This window comes from Copidosoma floridanum, unplaced genomic scaffold, assembly GCF_036245765.1.
Source record: "Copidosoma floridanum isolate Cflo_tuat_1 unplaced genomic scaffold, Cflo_Japanese_pri ptg000019l, whole genome shotgun sequence".
In the NCBI taxonomy this organism is placed as follows: Eukaryota; Metazoa; Arthropoda; class Insecta; order Hymenoptera; family Encyrtidae; genus Copidosoma; species Copidosoma floridanum.
Genome location: NW_028321896.1, coordinates 11337784 through 11356550, shown reverse-complemented (window position 1 = coordinate 11356550; position 18767 = coordinate 11337784). Strand labels below are relative to the sequence as shown.

Sequence of the window (18767 nt, the reverse complement as noted above, 5' to 3'; positions counted from 1 at the left end):
CTCTAAGCATACCTTCATGGTATTCTATATGAATTCTTTAGGCGTCAAGTAAATTAAATACACATGGATATTAATAACGTGAAAAAAAAAATTCACTCTACGACCGACCGTTAATAATAATTTATCACTTTAAATCGGGACATAAACAAAATAAGCACTCTTTGCTTAGTTTAAAATAGAGATTAAAAAATAATATGAACAAAGTAATGCTGCCGTTTGTACGAGCTTTCGTTGAAAATACGTGACTCGATATGTATTAAGTGTACAAATCATTTAAAATATAATATACTTGACTATTAAAAATTAAGTTATTAAACGTTAAATTTCTTATAAACTGACGTTAGTTGTATTAATTACAGCTTAAATTACCTATATATATATTACATTAGGGCTTACAACTTACAACTGCTTGGCATATAACAATAATCGAACTCTCCTGAATTTCATTCAGTCGATGTGGCAGTATATAATTTAAATAACACGTATACTAATTATTTTATAAAATATTCAATAGATTACGAGTCTTGTTGATTAGTTTTTTTTTTAAACTCCCTTACATTTCACTTTCATATATTTTTATTGTCTACAAAACCTCTCTACCGGCCCAATATAAAATATTTCGCAACTTTTTAAAAAAATGAAACTTTCCTATTTCAAATTAAAAAATGTATCAGTCTTTCTGTGAGCTAAGAAAATTAATACTATCAGTGAGTTTATGACGTACATTGATAATTCAATAAAATCCAAATAAATTAACGATTAAAACGTGTCCGAATTGCTTGGCAAAATGTTTAAAAATAATTGTAGAAATAGTGAAATGTAAAGTGAAAAGACTATACACAATAATTAAGTAAAATTGTATTCTCAACGCAAGTGATAAAATAACAAATATCACATCACCACCATTGAATAAAAAAAAAAAAAAAAAAAAAAGTCTGTCAGTGGTGTTATGTACGTGAGCAATCGGTTTCGTTACATCTTTGTGGGCAATAATTATAATTGTATATATAAATTCATGTAACTTAAGTACCAGTGGAAAGAAAGATTGCGACATCGACGCATCTCAATCGGCCCGAGACTTTGACTTTGTTTCACATACAAACGATTGTACCCTCATCAATATCAATCAGGATCCCAGTCTTTTAAATTTTTTTAACTGGAGATATACGGGGACTTCTTTCACGCGGTTAAGTACCATAAATTGCTGGTTTAGTCACCAATCTTCGAGCGCTGCACTGTCACATACTTTTATATGTATATATAACCCTGAGAAGACGCACATTGTTTTTAAAACACTTTTTGACACACTTTGTTAAATAGTCACATTATTTTATGTTGGTAATTCATTTCATTTCTCTTACCGGTAATATATATATATATATTAAATTGTTTTGACGGACTATTTTTTTTTTTTTGCAATAAAAAAAATAAATTTACCAACAAAAAAGTATTTAAAGCCTTTAAACCGTAAACTTGAACTATACATTTTTAGTGCAAATTTGTCGAGTGTTTGACCAAAGCTTCGTTTTCCGGATTTTCGTCTCTGTGCTTCTGAAGGTTACCGGACAGCGTGTGGTCGGGCCTTCGTCTCTTGAAAAAGCCGATTTTCCACAAAATTAAGGTAAGCAAAATGAGCAGCAGTAGACCAGCTACCACAGCCACGATTATAATCCAAATAGGCACTGGTTCGGGTTCTTGTTGATCCAATAGATCTGGCTCCGCAATCGTTATGGCCTGGAATTCAAAACACAAGTTGGAAAAGAAAAAAAACAAATTTATTCTACGTGTAAATAAAACGAGAGTCTACACATTATATGAATTACAAACCTCTGCAGAATCATCAGTCAAATTGTTTTGTTGTATAACAACGTTAGGCGGTATGATAATTTTGGCACTTGATGCTATATTTACTCTATCGACTTTTGGATAATCTTCAGCCAAAGTCGAGTTCCACAGTCTGAGCAATGATTGTTTATGATTAAAAAAAATTTTTTAAAAATATGCACACACAATAAGACTATATTGTCCGTTGATTGAGGCATACCTTGCTTTAATAATAATCGTTGCTTCCTCCTTCTTCTGCAGGTTTACAATGGAACACGTAATCTCGAAGCATTTCGCGGTACCTGCTTTACAGTTCTAAAAAAAAAAAAAAAAACATAAAAATTATTCCCACTCTTTTTTTTTTTTTAAATGCCCAGCGCAGCTTGTTAAACAACAAAAATGAATACACACCATTGTGACAACGTGGCGTCGATGCCCATCCTTGTCGACGACAATCCTCGTCGTGACGACTTTTTCGGTGTCCCGTTTTCTCCGAGCGTGGCTCGTATCGTTGAGATCGACGAGTGGCCTTGGCTTTTGGGTCGAAAAGAGCGGGTCTATGTCCTCCAAGCCAAAACTACCCTGTAAATTCAACGGGTTCACCCGACCCGCTGGCACGCGGCACTCGCCAATCCGTTCCCCTCCTGGAGCTGAATCACCGTAAAATTCATCAACGCTACATTTACTTATACATACATATATATTAATATGTATACACATATATATATATACCTCGAACGATCGGCGTGTCCTCCAAGTACAGCAGCCACTTGCCGTGGGCCTTGTCGTTCGCGACTTCGAAGGGCCACGATATAACAACGTCCAGCGCGCTGACTTTCCAGGGCCCGTCGTTAAACACTTGATAAACGTGGGCAACCTTGGGCCCGACGTCGTTGAGCTTCGTAACGGCCGATTCGCCGAGAACCGGTCCGCCGTAAAGTGCCCACTGCGTCTTGGCACTCCTACGCAATGGGGAGGGGGGAGGAAGATGCGAAAAAATAAATGTTACAAGATAAATGTATACACACAATGTATTTGTATATAAAACGCAACTGACCCTTTGACAGATAGTTCGGCTCGTTTGAGGACGGTGGCTTGTAGGCGGGTCGGTTTCTTGGCGCTCACCTCCTTCGAGGTCGAATTGACGAAAGCGATGAACCCGATTTTGACTTCACTGTCCTCGAGATACTTGGGATCGAATCTCACTTGCACGCTGAGGGACTTGTTCTTCTTGAAGGGATTGCCGATCGCGCAGGATATGACGGTGGTGTTGTGCAAACTGCAGGTAGCTGAATCGTTTTGCTTGGTGCCGATGTAACTGAGACTCGGCGAGTGCACGAGGAACAATTGGGCCTCGTACGCGGATTCACCCACGTTGGTCACGTTCACGTCCACCACGAGCTCCTCGCTCTCACCCAACAGCAACTCGTAGTAGTTCTTTTGCGTCGGCGAGGCTGCAATTTACCAAAACCAGTCAGACATACCTATATCCATCTCTCCCGAGCCAATACTATCGCTTATTTTCTATCGCGATCTTTTACTTTTTTCTTTTACTTTCAATGATTGGCGTTACGGTAAACGTTAAAGATGTATTTTACGCACGCTGGAGGTTCAGCTTGGCCGAGAGCCTGAGGTCGCTCTCGCATATGTCGTTGTTGCCGCAATCCTTCTGGAAGGTGGCCTCGAAGACGCGCGCGGCCTCCTGCTGGTTCAAGATCGGGTAGTTGTTGATGTCGGGCAGGGGCGCGCCCTCCCTCGGCAATTTGGGCTCCTCTTGTATCAGCGTGTAGTTCAGCCGGAACTTGATCGGCGACTGAATGTCCCGCGTGTTGTCCTGACCGGGGACGTACGACAAAGTTGCAAAAGTTGCGAAAAATATCATATGTATACGTATGGGTGCACGCATTTACCTTCAAATAGACCACCTCCTTCTGACAATAGATGAGATTCTTCGAGTCGAGGGTGGCGATGCGGCTGATGTAGTGCGGCCGGTTGTTCCCGCTGCCGAACCAGACGCGAGAAAACTTTTTCGTCCCCGCGTAAGTCTCCGCCTCGATGTACGAGGTCAGTCTCAACTGGCGCACGTGCTCCTCTTTGACGTACGAGGCAGTCTTGCAGCAAGCCTCGAACGAAAAGCTAAGCGGAGTTGTATTATATATTGGCGTGCGAATTAAAAGTACAAAGAAAGAAAAAAAAAGGATGCGAACCAGGTGTAGTTGGAGTTTGGGTTCTCGAGGCAGCCGAGCCTGTTGGGGTCGATGGGTTCCATTCTGTCGCTGCTAGAGCCGTCCTTCTGGGGAAACCGGACAAACGTCACGATGTCGATGATCCTCCTGGCCCGTAGCAGGGCAACCGCGTTCTCCTCGTAAGCTCCGACCAACAGATCGGGGTAGCCGTTCAGGTCCATGTCGATGCCACCGCTGAGCGAGTAGCCGAACGTCTTCAATGGCACCGGGGTACTCTCCGAATGTATCACCTACGGACGTATCATCGGTTAACCCGAGATTCACGGTAATTTACACACTATATGTTGTGTATTATACCTGCGATGGTGTGGTGATCAGTCCGTTCTTCGAGCCGAGGTATATGTACACGGTGCCCATGCCCTCGTAAGGAGCCCCAACGGCTATGTCTTCGAACCCGTCGTTGTTGATGTCCTTCAAATTCGTCAGCGCGAGACCGAACCTGTCGACAAGTAATATATACACTCTCTCATACTTGTAGGTACATCGTACACTCATTACTTTGGAAGCGAAAATCACGTACCTCGACTCCTCGCTACCGACCAACTTGGTGGGCTTGCACTTGTCGCTCTCCCGGGAACTTTTGCACAGCCTCGTGTAAACGTAAACCGCGCCGCCCTCCTTTTTCCCGTAGTAAAAGGGCGCGGCGACTATTAGGTCCGACAGCCTGTCCGAGGGGGAAAAAAAAAGACAAAAAATCGAAATGAAAATCAACCAATTCCTACTCCGATGGAAGAGTCAAACAGAGGGACTCACTTGTCGCCGTTGACGTCGGCAGCCGCTATCTCGTAGCCGAAGCTCGAGGCAAATTGTTCGCCGTTGAGGCTCATCGTCACTTCCATTATGGGCTTTTGGAAGTGACGCGTGAACAGGACGACCTGGCCGGTGCCGTTGGACCGGGGAGCCCCAGCAGCGTAGGCCAATCCGTTGCCGAAAAAGTCCCCGACAGTCACCGACATGCCTTTTTTTTTCATGCAAACGACAATTTTTAATTGCTCTCCTACTTTTCTATTATACAATACATCGTTGATTTCAATAAAAAAAATAAATAAACGGACCCTCTGATTCCCCATGGAGTGCACGAAAGAAAAAGAACCGTAGAAAAAAAGGCTCCGACCGGTACGTCCCTAAACAGCAATGGCAGGTGGAAAAAAAAAAAAGAAACAAAGCTAATCCTCTCTTGTATGCACCCAGCACGCACAGCACGTGCGCATCAGCGGCGTGTGCACCTGATGCAACGACATCGAGCCGTAAAAGTGTCATCCCGTGCCGTGCACCGGCCAGCCGGTCGGACACACGTGCGGCTCATAATAACAAGCCTACGTATATATATATACACCTTAATGGGTACTGCACCGAACACACACAAACTCACCTAAATAACTGTACTTGGATACGGGCGAGTCCTCCTGCATGGGGGAGCTGTAGACTACTGTGTCCTTGCCGATAAAGTCGTCCGAGACCGTTATGACGTAGAGGGTGCCGCGCCAAGTGTGCGGACCCGGGGTGCCGATCACCACGTAATCGTCCGTTGGTGTGAGCACTCCGCTGGTGCCCGCCTGACAGTACCCGAATTGCTCGTGTGCTCTGTGTGCCAGCGGTTTATTTGTTTATTAACGATTAAATAAAAAAAAAAAAAAAACCAATGTAATACGTGATACCGATCTTGGGCGTAAATATAAATGAGATATGAAGATTATTCGTACCTGATGGTCGGTTTGCCGGAGCAGGGCTTCTTTTGCTCGGAGAACTTTAGGTCTTGGGTCAATATGTAGCACATGCCCTGGCCCCACTGGGAGTCTTTGTTTTTGACGATGTTACGGTGAGCGCAGACCTTTGGTGTAATACATTATGTCTTGTATTTTATTGTATACCACATATTTACACTTTGGAAAGGTCATATTGTGCAGGTTTACTACTGAGCTGTTGTCTGTGTGTTTTTAGTGCAGGTGATACGTAAATTATACAGCTATAGGTGTGGGAATATATTTAAAGTGGCTGGATGTTCGGGCTCTCGGGTGTATATTTGAGGAATCGTACACAAGTGCTTTTACCGATCACCGTATACTATGTGAGAAAAACATGAAAACCCCAAGTGTTTTTCCTTTTGTTTATCTCGACGATATTTCATGAAATATATTGTTCGTGCGGTATAGCAATTGACAATGTCGAGGTGGTGTTGCGAACAGCACATGTTCCGAACCCAAACTGCCAGTTATATACGAAAATCCAGGCTTTATACCAACCGATTTATTACCGATCGGTGTCCCGCGAAAACAAATTCTTGCACATCCAATAACCCTTGGTCGACAAAATACCAGAATTATGCATCTAATATAATACACACGCACAATCTCGCACGAGATCGTTTCAACCGAGAACCCTTTCACCGCGCGCGCTCTCCCTCTCTCAAGAACGAACCGATCAATTAACATAAGAATCGCCGAGAGCCGCAATCAGCCGTCGACTCTCAGCAAATTATCCAACTCCGTACAAGGAGTCCCCCCTCCGATCCTCTTCTTTCGAACACGGAAAAAATACCTCCTCCTCCTCGCCCCAGGGCCTTGCGTACCGATTCGTGTATACCTACTTATTATATGCATGCATCAGGTATATCTTATACATACTACACTCTCTCAGTTTTCAACGTTTACGTACACGTGTGTGAGTGCATACATATGTATGCTCAAAAGAATTAAGCGCCTCCCGGCCGATCCTCCTCCTCCTCCCCCTTGAGAGCGAGTCCACTTACAATGTATGTATGTGTGTGTGCACGCACTATAAATGCAGTAGCTGCAGTGCAGCAAGCGTCGAGAGAGAAGGACAGTGATTTATACACACCCAGCTTCCCTAATGGTCCCCCCCCCCTGATTCCGTGCACGCGCGCGCGACTAACAGCATTTTTTCCGCTCGTCGAATTCCTTCGCGAATGCATGCAAATAATGGAGTGAATATAAGCCGCACAGAAGAAGAAGGAAGGATGGATGGCAAAAGGAAAAAAAAAATTAAAGGGATGCTGCCGATCGGTATAGGGCTTACCATGACTTTGCCGCCGACCCCGGCGCTGCGGACCGTCACGCCGAGCCACTGGCCATCCTTGATCTCGTCTTTGCCCGGCTCCATCAGCTGGTCCGACTCGACACCTGTTGGAAACATTTCGTGGCCACTGTACTTTACCGACTTATCGCGTATGCGGGACGCGCTGCTGCTGTTCGTACAAGCTTTTTTTTTTCACTGTATGGCATCTCCATTTTTTTTTTTTTTTTTTTTTTTTTTTACAATTACAATAAAACAGAGAGCACACCCACTTTTTCGTATATTAAACACGTACGAATAATAGAAACGAGTGACAAAAACAGAGGGTGCACATCACTGAGAGAAAGAAAAAAAACAATAAAATTTATAGAGACGTTCCAGCAAACGTTACCGTTCCCCACAGTAAATCGGATGCAAATTGGCAAAAAAGAATAGAGTTATTATTTTTAACGGTAAAGATTATTGTTATAACAGTGAAAATTGTAGTTTGAATGATAAATTAGGATCGGTTAATAAATTTTACTTTTCCGTGTAAAAATTTTTACTGTTCTAACAATCATTTCTACTGTTAAAAATAATATAACTCTTTCCTTTGTTGCCAATTTGCATTCGATTCACACTGTGGAATGGAAATTTTTGCTAGAATTTTTCTGTAATTTTCATTATTCTTTTCTCTCAGTACACGAAAATATTGTTATTATTGTTGTTGTTATTATGCATAGTAACAAAAAAAAAACCACACACAGAAGATTGATAATAACGATGATACGTGGTGATGCGGATGTCACATGTATATACGTATAAATATACAAGCATCGTCGTCGCTTTCGATGGGCTGCATGCGGGGACGCATATAAATCGTGATTTTTTTTTTTTTTCAACTGTATATACGAAATCAGATATGTATCTCGGCGTTGGTTTTTCCTTCCTTCCTTCGAATAATCATGTGATTCTCAATGATTCGTCGTCAAGGTTTCAGGTTTTTTTTTCCTTTTTATTGTCAAGTCGTTTTTTAATTTTATTTCAAGTATCCACAAGAATACGGAAGTATAAGTATTAACAGTGTGTTTACGTTAAATTGGCAAAATTAATCGATTAATTGAATAATCGTGTTAAAAGAGCTACTACAATAAATATATATATTATTACAAGTACAATGTTACTATGCAACGAATGAATTAATTAATATTATTTTGCGTGAAAATCCGCGGGTCTAAAGCACCGATCATTAAGTAACAGAAACAGTTATAGTACTACGCAGCAGCCGTAAGCCCGTACTTGAGAAAAAAAAAAAAAGCTTTAATGGGTATTATAGACGCAAAACGTGACTTTCGCTTTGCCCTCCTATATTATTATGTATATACATATATAAATCGGCAATTCGCACAAAAAACTCGTCGCATGTATTTGGGCCCAAAGGCACGTTCTATCCCGCGCGCACGTCGCCAAATAGGAATAGTAAGCGAACCATCGTCGTCGTGCTTTGATTGATTTTTCGAACGACCGCGGCGAGCGTGGAAAATTTATGCGAATTGCCGATCGAGCCGTACTATTAATATATACGTTTAGTCATGCCAAGCAGGTCACTCGGTTTTTAGTGAAAATAATATGCAGATTTCATGGCGCATGTGTTTGTAACAAACTTTCAGCGAAGAACACACGTTTTCAAATACTTTTCCAAGCAGCCAATCGTATCGTTGGATACTGTACAATTTTGTTAGTCGCTCTGTTAGTCAAAACGAAAAATCCCAATCGGTTGTTATCATCAAGTGTGTACATACATTTAGCTTGTCGTAGTGACTATATTGCGCTTGTCAGTATAAACTTGCAGTTAAATTGTTGTTAATATATATAAAAGAAAAAAGCTGGGTATTATATTAATGACAATTTTATTCATACTTGTTAGGGCAAGCCTTTATTGAAACACACACACACAAGAGAGCGAAAAATTGCAGGGTAAAATTGTGTTACGTCAACGTGTGCAATTTCTCTTTTTCTCGCTCGCAAATTGTAACATTCGCAGAAGAGCGACAAGAAAGAGAAATGAGCGAAATTAGCCTTCCTCGGGGTTGGCCTTTTTTTTTTTTTTTTACTTTTTTTTGCTCACTTTGTGTGACTTTTTAATGCGCTCTCCGTTGGGCCAACACGCTAGCTTTCATGCCACACACAAGCCTTGTCAAGATTAGTATCGAGCTCAGCTCTCTGCGTATCATCATATGCATCACGTGCACGAGCGAAAAAAACATGTTAATACTGGGTGCTTGGTTTTTATTTTTTCATGGCTGGTATTAATTGTTGTGTGTGCGATATGGAGAAAATCGAGTTATTCGAAAGATAAAATGCGAAAAATGGTAACATTTACAAGAGTTAATTCAACAAAAAAAAAAAACAACAAAAAAAAAAAGACACGCTTGAGTGAGAGAGAAAAATAACTCTTCATTCGTGATATTATATGCCATTCGCAAGTATGAAAAAGAGATTTTTATTATTATTTTTTGTTTTGCAAAAGAACTCCGTTGGTTCACTTACTTGACTCGTACAGACTGCCCTCGGCTTCGTGGACAACCAAAACATAATATTAATTGCATAAGTTAATGTTTTTCTCAACTTTTTTTCTATATAGGCATGTAGTTATAAATATGAAAGAAAAGATACAAAGGATTAATGATACAATAAATATAAAGATATTCTTAGAGTATACATTATAAATATGTGATATTTATATGATTATATCAATGACGCCGCAACACTGCACTTGGTTGCAATTTTGATTGTCAATTAGTTTTGTTTGATTTTTTAAAATTTTGTTTTCTTAGAAAGCCTGAGTTATGTATTTTGCACTACGTTATACATATGTAAATTACTTTCAAGTATCTACTATATGAACAAGCCACCACATAATTTTTAGTACATATTATTATTATTATTATTATTACTTTTACTATTATTATTATTACTATGTATGAGTTCATCTAAAAGTTATACCATCAATCGTTGTTTAATCGTTACAGTAATTCTATTAGTATTATTGTAATACAATGTTTGTGTTTCAATGTCGATGTGAACAACCGCAAAAGTGATAATGTACACAATGTGGCAAAATACATCATAGGGTATTTTAAATAGTTACGCGATATAAAAACTCGATTAGAAAAAATTTTTTTTTCTAATACTATTAGTTAAAAAAAAAAAAAAAAAAAAAAAAAAAAGATCCCTCGATGTAACCCACTTGCAAGATATCTTAATCAAAATCGATTGGTACGACGATTATTTTTAATTACGCAATGACCGAGCGATCGTTGTAATGTTAATGCTACACTCGGCGACCACAGCATAGGTATATATTGTAATACTTGACTAACCCAAGTTATTCATCCCCCCCTTTTGACCCCCATTGCAGCCAATTATTTTTAATGGTCGCGCTGCGATCGAAATATAATAATAATGATACCAAGGAAGATTTACTCCGGCGAGTGTTTATTGTACTTGTTTCGATAGTTGGAGGCATCTTGAGAATCTTTTCCGCGACACGTTCGTTTTACTCTGTGTACAGCAAAAGATATGTGTGAGCTATGAGAAAAAAACAATTTTACCATGGCACAACGGATATAATATATCAATGTGCGCCGAAAAATAAATCAACCCACCATCCTACGATGATACATGTGTCAAAATAAAAAAAAATAAAAAAGTGGTAACACATTTTCACCCCTCGTCGAGGAGCGCGTTATCGCGTGAATTTGAAAACCTTGTGTACACCCGAAAAAGCGACGCGTATAAGTAACACGGCGTTATCTTGGCTCTTCTTTTTTTTTTCTTCCCACCCCGATACCGAAAACGCGTCAACTTTCACGCGTACAACGCGTATATAAAGTAGAGGATAAAAAATGAAAACACGAGTTGCGTTGAAAATTCATTTGCAATATATTTTACGCGTGCGAGGAAAATTAATTTTGAAAGTTTTTCTTCATTTTCCTGTCGCGCACACGACATAATATATATATATTAAACTGTGAAAAAAACGAAAAGAAACGGAATACTGTGCAATAAGATTCGGTTGAAATCGAGAAAATATACCCACTGTATCGTCCATCGGTGATGATTTGCTCGCAATCCCGACTCTGGGTGGTCATGGGACACTGCCAGAGCGCGCCCGACCTGTTGGTACCCGGCTGAAGATTTTGGTCCAGCGGTGCCCCCACGAGCATCCTGTAATATATAAAAGAAAATTTTCGTTTGAGCTTGTTTCCTCTCTCTTTTTTTTTTTTTCATTTCTATATGCGCCAAGAGAACAAAAAAAAAAAGGGCCGCGTCGACTTGTTCCCCTCGTAGCGCGCACACGCTGGGCAAATATATATACATATAGGCGCGTCCTGCGTGCGCTTGATGTACATTCGGATACCTTATACAAACACGCACACTACTCTCTCCTCTCGGGTTCAGGTAAGAAAGAAAAAAAGAAAAAAAAAAGGAAGAGGAAGAAAGAGAGCCGGGGCAGAGAGAGGACAAAAATGCGCTAATGGGAGGCCGTGCATGCCCTCTCGGCGCGTCGTGCTGCCGGCTTGTAAGCGGCCTTGAGGGGTTTCTCTTCTTCTTTTTTCCTCCTCTTCTGGGGCAAGGAAGAGAGGGCCCCTTCCTCATTTATACCGTGCATTGTACATATAAAAGTCCCAATGACACACACGATCGGCGGTATACACGGAGAACAACCAAAGATGTTATGTATATGTATATGTATTTAATTAGAGCGCCGGCGAATATCGCACGAATGTTCACTTTTGCCCTTAATTGGAATTTAATTGGTATACATGACACACCATAGGATATTACGTACATGTATACCCATAAGCATAAAGAATCTCCGGGCATGTCGTTATTTCAAATGGAAATTTTAGGTTTTCGAGCCCCATATTTGTACACAAAATGTGTATAGGCTTTATTTACCGTGTGTTATACGTGCAATTTAATTTTTCGTGTACCCTGTATACACGCTCTTTGAAATCGCATCCTAACGAGCTGGAATGCGCCGAGTATTTTTATCAAGGGGGAAATATACCTCCTTAACCTTTGGATCTTTTTCGGTATATTTATAAGGACAGCTAGTATATAATATATTATACGCTCCGTGGGCTTGTTATTTTATAAAAGAGGGACTTACATACGCGACATATACCGAGAGAGACAGAGGGGGAGATCGCCAAGAGGTGTAGGTACTTATTTCGGGCGTGTTTTTGTTATCGTGAAAAAGAGGTGTAGATGCAGGTAACGGTATAAGAGTATACCTATATTGTACACGGCGACAGGATGGAATCGGGAGGTGGAAAAAAGAAAGCATCGAGATTAAGAAAGAGGATGTGGTAATTATCAGTTTTTACTGATGGTCCGCATTGATTTTTTTTACCCAGAAAAAGGAAAAAAAAACAATGTATACCTATAGGGTTTCTCCCGTTATATATTATACCAAAAACACACCCTTCGTCCCGATCGATAGACCCGTCAAATTTCGAAATCAATTGTGTCTCGCGCGCGCGCGCGTGCAAACCGTTTCTCCGACTCTATTATTGTCGCCATTCTTTTGCACAATACAACGTGACATATTATACATGTATATTATATATATATATATATATATATATATATATCCTACACACAGCGCTTTCGAACAAAGAGTCACGAATCCCTGCGATTCTCGGGGGCTGTGTTTTCTCCTCCTTCTTCTCAGGCGACGATTTAGCCATTAGAGCTTCAAAGCGAATGTATACATAGAATATGGAAAAAAAATTTTTTTTTTTTCCTTTAAATCAACGATACATCCACAAGGGATGTACGCTCGCGTGTACCGCACACGCCCATTAAAGTACACAAGAAAGGGAGGAGGAGGAAGAAGCTGAGACGTATAGGTGTATGCACGGCATTCCAGACACCGCGTATATATATAAAAAAAAAAAACAGCCGCCCATGTATATAAAAAATGTAAGGCAGCACCGCGTATACATGTACTTTATATATAGTTTATAGGTACGGGACGTATATACGAAAATATATAGTCAAGAGAGCGCGAAGAGGAGTAGGAAAAAATGCCCATACAATATATACGTATATTGTGAACACGATCCCATGATGCTGTTATTCAGGCGTGCGAGGTGGAGGAGGAGATAAAGGGACTCGTGTAGCAGCGCCTGTATAACACACGCGCCTCCGGAGAAAGGAAAGGAGTCATCTCGCGTCTCTGGCACTCTATGGCCTCCTCCTCCTCTTTGTCTACACTTACTCTCAACAACGGCCGTCCCGCGCAAAGGGCGCGTCCCTTGGGCTTTTAAAATTCTTACGTCTCCCCTGCTCGCCTCTCTCTCTCTCTCTCCTTTTTTTCTTTTTTTTCCCTTTTTTTTATTCCCGATAACGCACTTCATACCGATCACGCACACACACGCGTGTCCACGAGCTCTTCGCGATTACGTTACATATAATATTGGGTACCTTATATACGCATTGGCGAGAGAACCGAGGCTTGGTTCATTCCAAGAGGTGCAGCTCGCGCGTATAGGTATATCCTCGTATAGTTGGTAATAATATCAATGGTGCAGTATACAGAAACAAGAGCACGGAGGAAGAAGGGAGACGGAGAGAAAAGACTCTATTATAATTATATCGTCTGGGTTTTTCCTCGTCCGCGTTTCTTTTTTTTATCGGGGCTTTATTGTGTATACATCTGCCGATTATATATACACGCGCGATCGTCCCCGATGCCGATCTTTTTTTGTTCGGATCTGTATAGCATTGATGTACGTTGATAACTACAGACATATATTATGCCATTCGTTTTTCTCTCGCTACGCTTATAATATAATAAATAATAGCGGCTGGTGTCCATATTTTATCTATTGCATGTAGATATTACATGGTTTACATACAATCCTTTGTTCCCGACGCGAGAGTACACGATGATAATTGGTTTTGACGAATTTTTCCATCAATCAAGTTTGGTTGTACCGTCACGCGTTTCTTTGGAAGTACAGGCGGTGTAGAATTTCGATCAGATCGGAATATCGGGCTCGTGTACACGAACCAAAAGATGTTAATCATACGACTATGTATACAGTTTTTTTTTTTTTTTTTTTTTTTTTTTTTTTTTCAAAGTCATAAATATTTTTAACCACGCGGTTTCAGAACCATTTTCGGCTCTTGGGTTTTATTGCCTCTCTAGTTTTACGAGTCAAGTTTCCACAGGGGGCGTAAAGGGCCAATGCGTCATATACATATATTTAACGATCGGTATGATCGTTTCTCACGAAGATTCACCGTAACACCGTCACGATCCGCGTGAACCGGAGATGCGATTTGCCCTCTCACACGCCCAGCGAGCTGAGCTTTTGGTTTGTTTGTTAGTGTCTTGAAGCCATCATTTTCTATGGTTATACTCTTGTGGTCGTTTTTCTTTTTTATTCCAACTATAGGAGATTTTTGTGAATTTCAGTGTATAATCGTAAAGAGATACGAATGGTAAAACGAGCGTGTCTTGAGAAATTCGGAAGACGGTATCTGTTGTAGAGTCGGGTGTTACGTAAACGGGGAAGATTTCGTTCGTTTTGTTCGAGGCGAGTAGTAAAAAAAAAAAATGTATCGTAGACGCGCAGAGCCGGAGTAAGTATATAGCTGAGTCGAGGCTACACATGATTCAACAACACGAGATAGCAGAAAGGCTTGACTGTGTGTCCCAGGAACACTCGTGTCCCCGATATCGTAGCATTGTCAATATTGTATTTCGCTCGGACTCACGTTCGTGGAATATTTCGTTTCATGTATAAATTCGTGCGTGTATGCACATATGCTAGATAAAACGTCTATGAAATTTTTTATCATTTTTTTTTCTAATAAAATGTACGATAAACAAAAATGTTTCTATCTGTAGGTTACGGTAGTGAACTTTGAGGGAGTACAAACAATGTAATGTAACTATGCCGAGTGAATGGACATTGGCGTGTACACGTTTTCTTTGTGCCATTTTAATCCTAGTGATGAGTATTGACGCGAAATGAATAAAAAATATTAATGAATTTTTTTATCTTATAAATATGTCGATATACTCTATATAATGATAAAGTTATTCTTGTTTAGCTTAGCTGCTAATATGTAAAAAAGGTGCAGGGATTAATTTGCACTACGATTTATTCGGAAAAATGGAGAAACAAGATTACATATTATATATATATATATTTCAACATAAATCATAAAAAAAAAAAGAAATACAGAATTTTCCACTTTCTATGATAGATGGATGAATATTACGAAACACATTACGCGCGACGACCCGCATCTCGGCGCTGCCTCTGTATTATGCTAATTGCTTTATAATTGACAAAAAAATGTAAACCCGATTCAGCAACAGATGTTGTAAGAGTCACTTGGAGTAAATATACGATAAATTCCACAAAAAACATTCAAACTACAAGTCCCTCATAAAAATTGGAAAAAAAGCTTTTCGAGACACATTTATATATATATATATTTACACCAGAAATGTAAAGGGAAATTGTTAAACGTAAAATAAATAACCTATGGCATGTATTACTTCATTTGAGCTTTTCTTAAATTCAAAGAATTAAAAATGTTTACTTTATTTTTGGCATTGAAAACCAAAAGTGTGACATCTCATTTAATTCACGTATATCTCTATTAAAGGTACTTTCGAACGATAAAATTCTTAGTTTCTGTGGAGTTGGCCACAAACCACATGTAGCTTGTCGGTGTGGCAGCTATAAATATCGATGGATCGTTTAAAACAACAAAATCTCGATTTCACGCAAAGCTCAGACGCAAACAAACGTTGCGATATCTGCATCGCGATGAAACACGGGGAATTTGGTTATTTTACAGAGCCAAAGCGCACAATCAATATAACGTACATATAGGTACATATCCGGTGTGTCTTATCGTATTAGTGAGTACTTTTTTTTTTTTTTTTTTTTTTTACAGACGCGTATACCGCAGAGCAAACGCCGGGTAATAAAATACTCTCACATCGTGTAAGCAAGCGGTTACATAAAGAAGTAACGCGAATATCGCCTTGGCATTAAAAGGAATTCCCTCGCAACAACCACCTCATGGTACATATACATACTTACCGATATATACTTATCTGTTACTTTTTAACTTGGACGTACAAATATACGTATTTATGGTATGCAAAATTTTTACCGCGAAGACTCAGCGCGTTTTTTGCTTCCGCAAGCTCCGAAAAACACACACGATCGTTATTCACATGTATACCTACTTAAAAAACACGCCGAGCTTAACGATCGCATAAATATCGCAGGGATCGAGGGAGCGTGCGAATTTCTCTCGCTCCCGTTTTACGATTCTTCAATCTATATATTATGAGTATGTGCATGCACGGCAGACATGTGCGATCTGAAATCTCTCTATGTTATCTCATCACTCGTATTTTTAGAACCACGGCTCTCTCTCTCCCTCTCTCGCGCGTTTATGGGTATATATATACACTTAACATTTGTTTCGCATTTTCCTCTCGACGCCTAAACATGTGGGTATACGCCGGTAATCGCAGAAAAGAAAAAAAAAATCTCGACGCAATCGGCACACACCGTCGTCCATACCAAGTATATCGTATACTTGCTATTGCATTGCAATAATCATCATTCGCCGTGGCATTCGTGTCGAGACGTTTTTTTTCTCTCTCTCTCTCTCTCTCTCTCTTACCGCACGGGGCTTATTATAATACCACTGTTCCCCGCTCGCCGACCATATCACGCGCGGGAGCGGTCTTTTCTTCGTCTCGCAAAAATACGTCAACGCGAGCCGATATACGTTTCTTCTCGTTGTTTGGCGCAACTTTCGCACAGAGTTGGCGTCCGTAATTTGCAAATTTTCAATGCACACTTTGCGTCACCTTCGACTTACACGAGCATACCCCACAACGTATTTCCATGCACACCTGACGTCGCGCTCACACGATATTAGGTACATATTTATACGGACCGGTCTTTGCTTACAGTACTGTTTTAGCCTCGATTTACGAGACGCCGCGCTCACGATGTGCCCCCTCGTTTAAATAACTTTGTTCCACAATGAGTATAATCTACACGTAAAATTAGAAGAAGAAAAAAAAAATCCAACGAGACGGCAATGATGTAAACGGATGTACTTATCCATATACAAACAATTCGGAACAAATCGAGCCTATAGCGCGTTGGCTGAAAAAAAAGCAGCTAAATCAACAAAGCCGCAGGTGGAACCTTCGTGGAAACCCTAAATATATATATATATATATACCTGACGTTGCGTGTGTAGTTTATTATTATGCGCGACCGGAGAAAAGGAAAAAAATAAGTGTATCCCGCGTATACGAGCTGCAACGTATACTCACCAGCTGATGTGCCTAGGGGTGGAGTCGGGGTGTTCCTCCTGGTGCTCGGCCACGGAGAAGCCAAAGTAGCTGCCGGGAGCGCCCCTCTTGACGATGGGTATCCTCGGCTCGAGATTGAAGCCCGAGGAGACACCGAGGACGAGCAGCAGGTAGCCGAGCGGCCCCACCGTCGGACGCGTCGTTGGCATCATATTCAGCACTTTTCCCTCCCCCCACCCCATCTCCGGCACGGGGTTGTTGTTGTTGTTGTTGTTGTTGTTTTTCCGGGGGAGAATATAATATAATAAGGGGTTGCGAGGGAGAGGGTGTGTGTGCAGTCGTTACTCGAGGAGCAGCGTCATCGTCACCCTTTCCGGTTGGAGCGCCGATTATCGTATCTCCTCCCCTTGGTAAAACTTATATTTTCTTCTTCTTCTTCTTCTTCTTCTTCGCTTGTTATTTTCCCCGGAGCGAGGAGGCAAAGTTGAAAAGGTATATATACAGCGGCGCGCGTCACCAGCAGCTTTTCTCCCTTTCTCACCTTTCCGAGCGAGATTTCATTTACCTCCTCAGCAGCGGCGTATATATATATATATTATACAGAGAGAGCTCCGTTCTTTCTCTCAATCTCACCTCTGCTTCTTCTTCTTCTTCTCCACGATCCCTCCACCGCTACTTTACACGTTCACTCGCTCACTCACCGCTCACGCACGCAAGTAATACCTACACCATTGCACTTACAACACCACCACTATTACGTATGGGCTTCAACCAGCCTGCTGTCGCTCTTGCGGTTGTTCTCTTCTCCCGAGGAGACGATTATTATTCTCTCTCCTCCACCTTGTCTACACGTAGGTGTGTGTATATGTGTTGTAGGATTATAGGTATAGGGTACATATGCACACCACCACCACGTACAAGCTATAAAGAGTGAACGGAGCCAGTCAGCCACCCACGCACGCGCCTGCCTCCTCCTTCCTTCCTTCCTTCCTTCCTCCGGCTGCAGGAGTTGCCTTTATTATTGCGCTCGGGATGGATTATACCTGGCTACGATGTACAACGTTCTTTTTTTTTTTTTTCATCCCCTCGACGAGGTGTTTTATACAAACGAGCGAGAGTGGTAACTCTCCCTTATCGGAGCGAATAATCCGATACCAAAGCACACTTGCTTGAGTACCGATCAAGTGAGGTGTACGAGGGAGTTGTTTTTTTTTTCTTTTTTTCTTTTTGTTTAATTATTTTTTTCTTTCTAATAACTATGGGGGTAAAAATAAAAAAAAAAATAAATAAACAGGTTTAAG

General features: G+C 40.8%; 1 protein-coding gene across 3 annotated transcripts; it reads right to left on the bottom strand.

The window, feature by feature from the left end:
* Window positions 1–1402: 1402 nt before the first annotated feature.
* On the bottom strand, window positions 1403–18322 carry mew (multiple edematous wings). 3 transcript variants are annotated; one of them, XM_089593071.1, is made up of 18 exons: window positions 17488–18322; window positions 11185–11312; window positions 9633–9656; window positions 7107–7210; window positions 5774–5901; window positions 5443–5654; window positions 4824–5028; window positions 4591–4734; window positions 4368–4509; window positions 4032–4300; window positions 3735–3960; window positions 3427–3658; window positions 2882–3278; window positions 2557–2786; window positions 2236–2474; window positions 2045–2139; window positions 1828–1957; window positions 1403–1734 (listed from the first exon to the last, which is right to left on the bottom strand). In XM_089593071.1, the coding sequence occupies exons 1-18, from the start codon at window positions 17706–17708 to the stop codon at window positions 1489–1491; spliced, it is 3372 nt and encodes a 1123-aa protein (XP_089449197.1). In that variant the 5' UTR covers window positions 17709–18322; the 3' UTR covers window positions 1403–1488. The 3 variants fall into 3 exon arrangements, with proteins under 3 accessions (XP_089449197.1, XP_089449199.1, XP_089449198.1); XM_089593073.1 differs by having other exon boundaries at window positions 2236–2468; XM_089593072.1 differs by lacking the exon at window positions 9633–9656.
* Window positions 18323–18767: the final 445 nt, after the last annotated feature.

What these genes read in the sequence shown, in the direction of transcription:
- mew (XM_089593071.1), bottom strand. Translation starts at nt 17,708, where the DNA reads ATGGGGTGGGGGGAGGGAAAAGTGCTGAATATGATGCCAACGACGCGT. An exon ending in TCCGGCAAACCGACCATCAG is followed by an intron (nt 5,655 to 5,773) that starts GTACGAATAATC and finishes GCTGGCACACAG; the next exon opens with AGCACACGAGCAATTCGGGT. An exon ending in TGACTGATGATTCTGCAGAG is followed by an intron (nt 1,735 to 1,827) that starts GTTTGTAATTCA and finishes TTTGAATTCCAG; the next exon opens with GCCATAACGATTGCGGAGCC.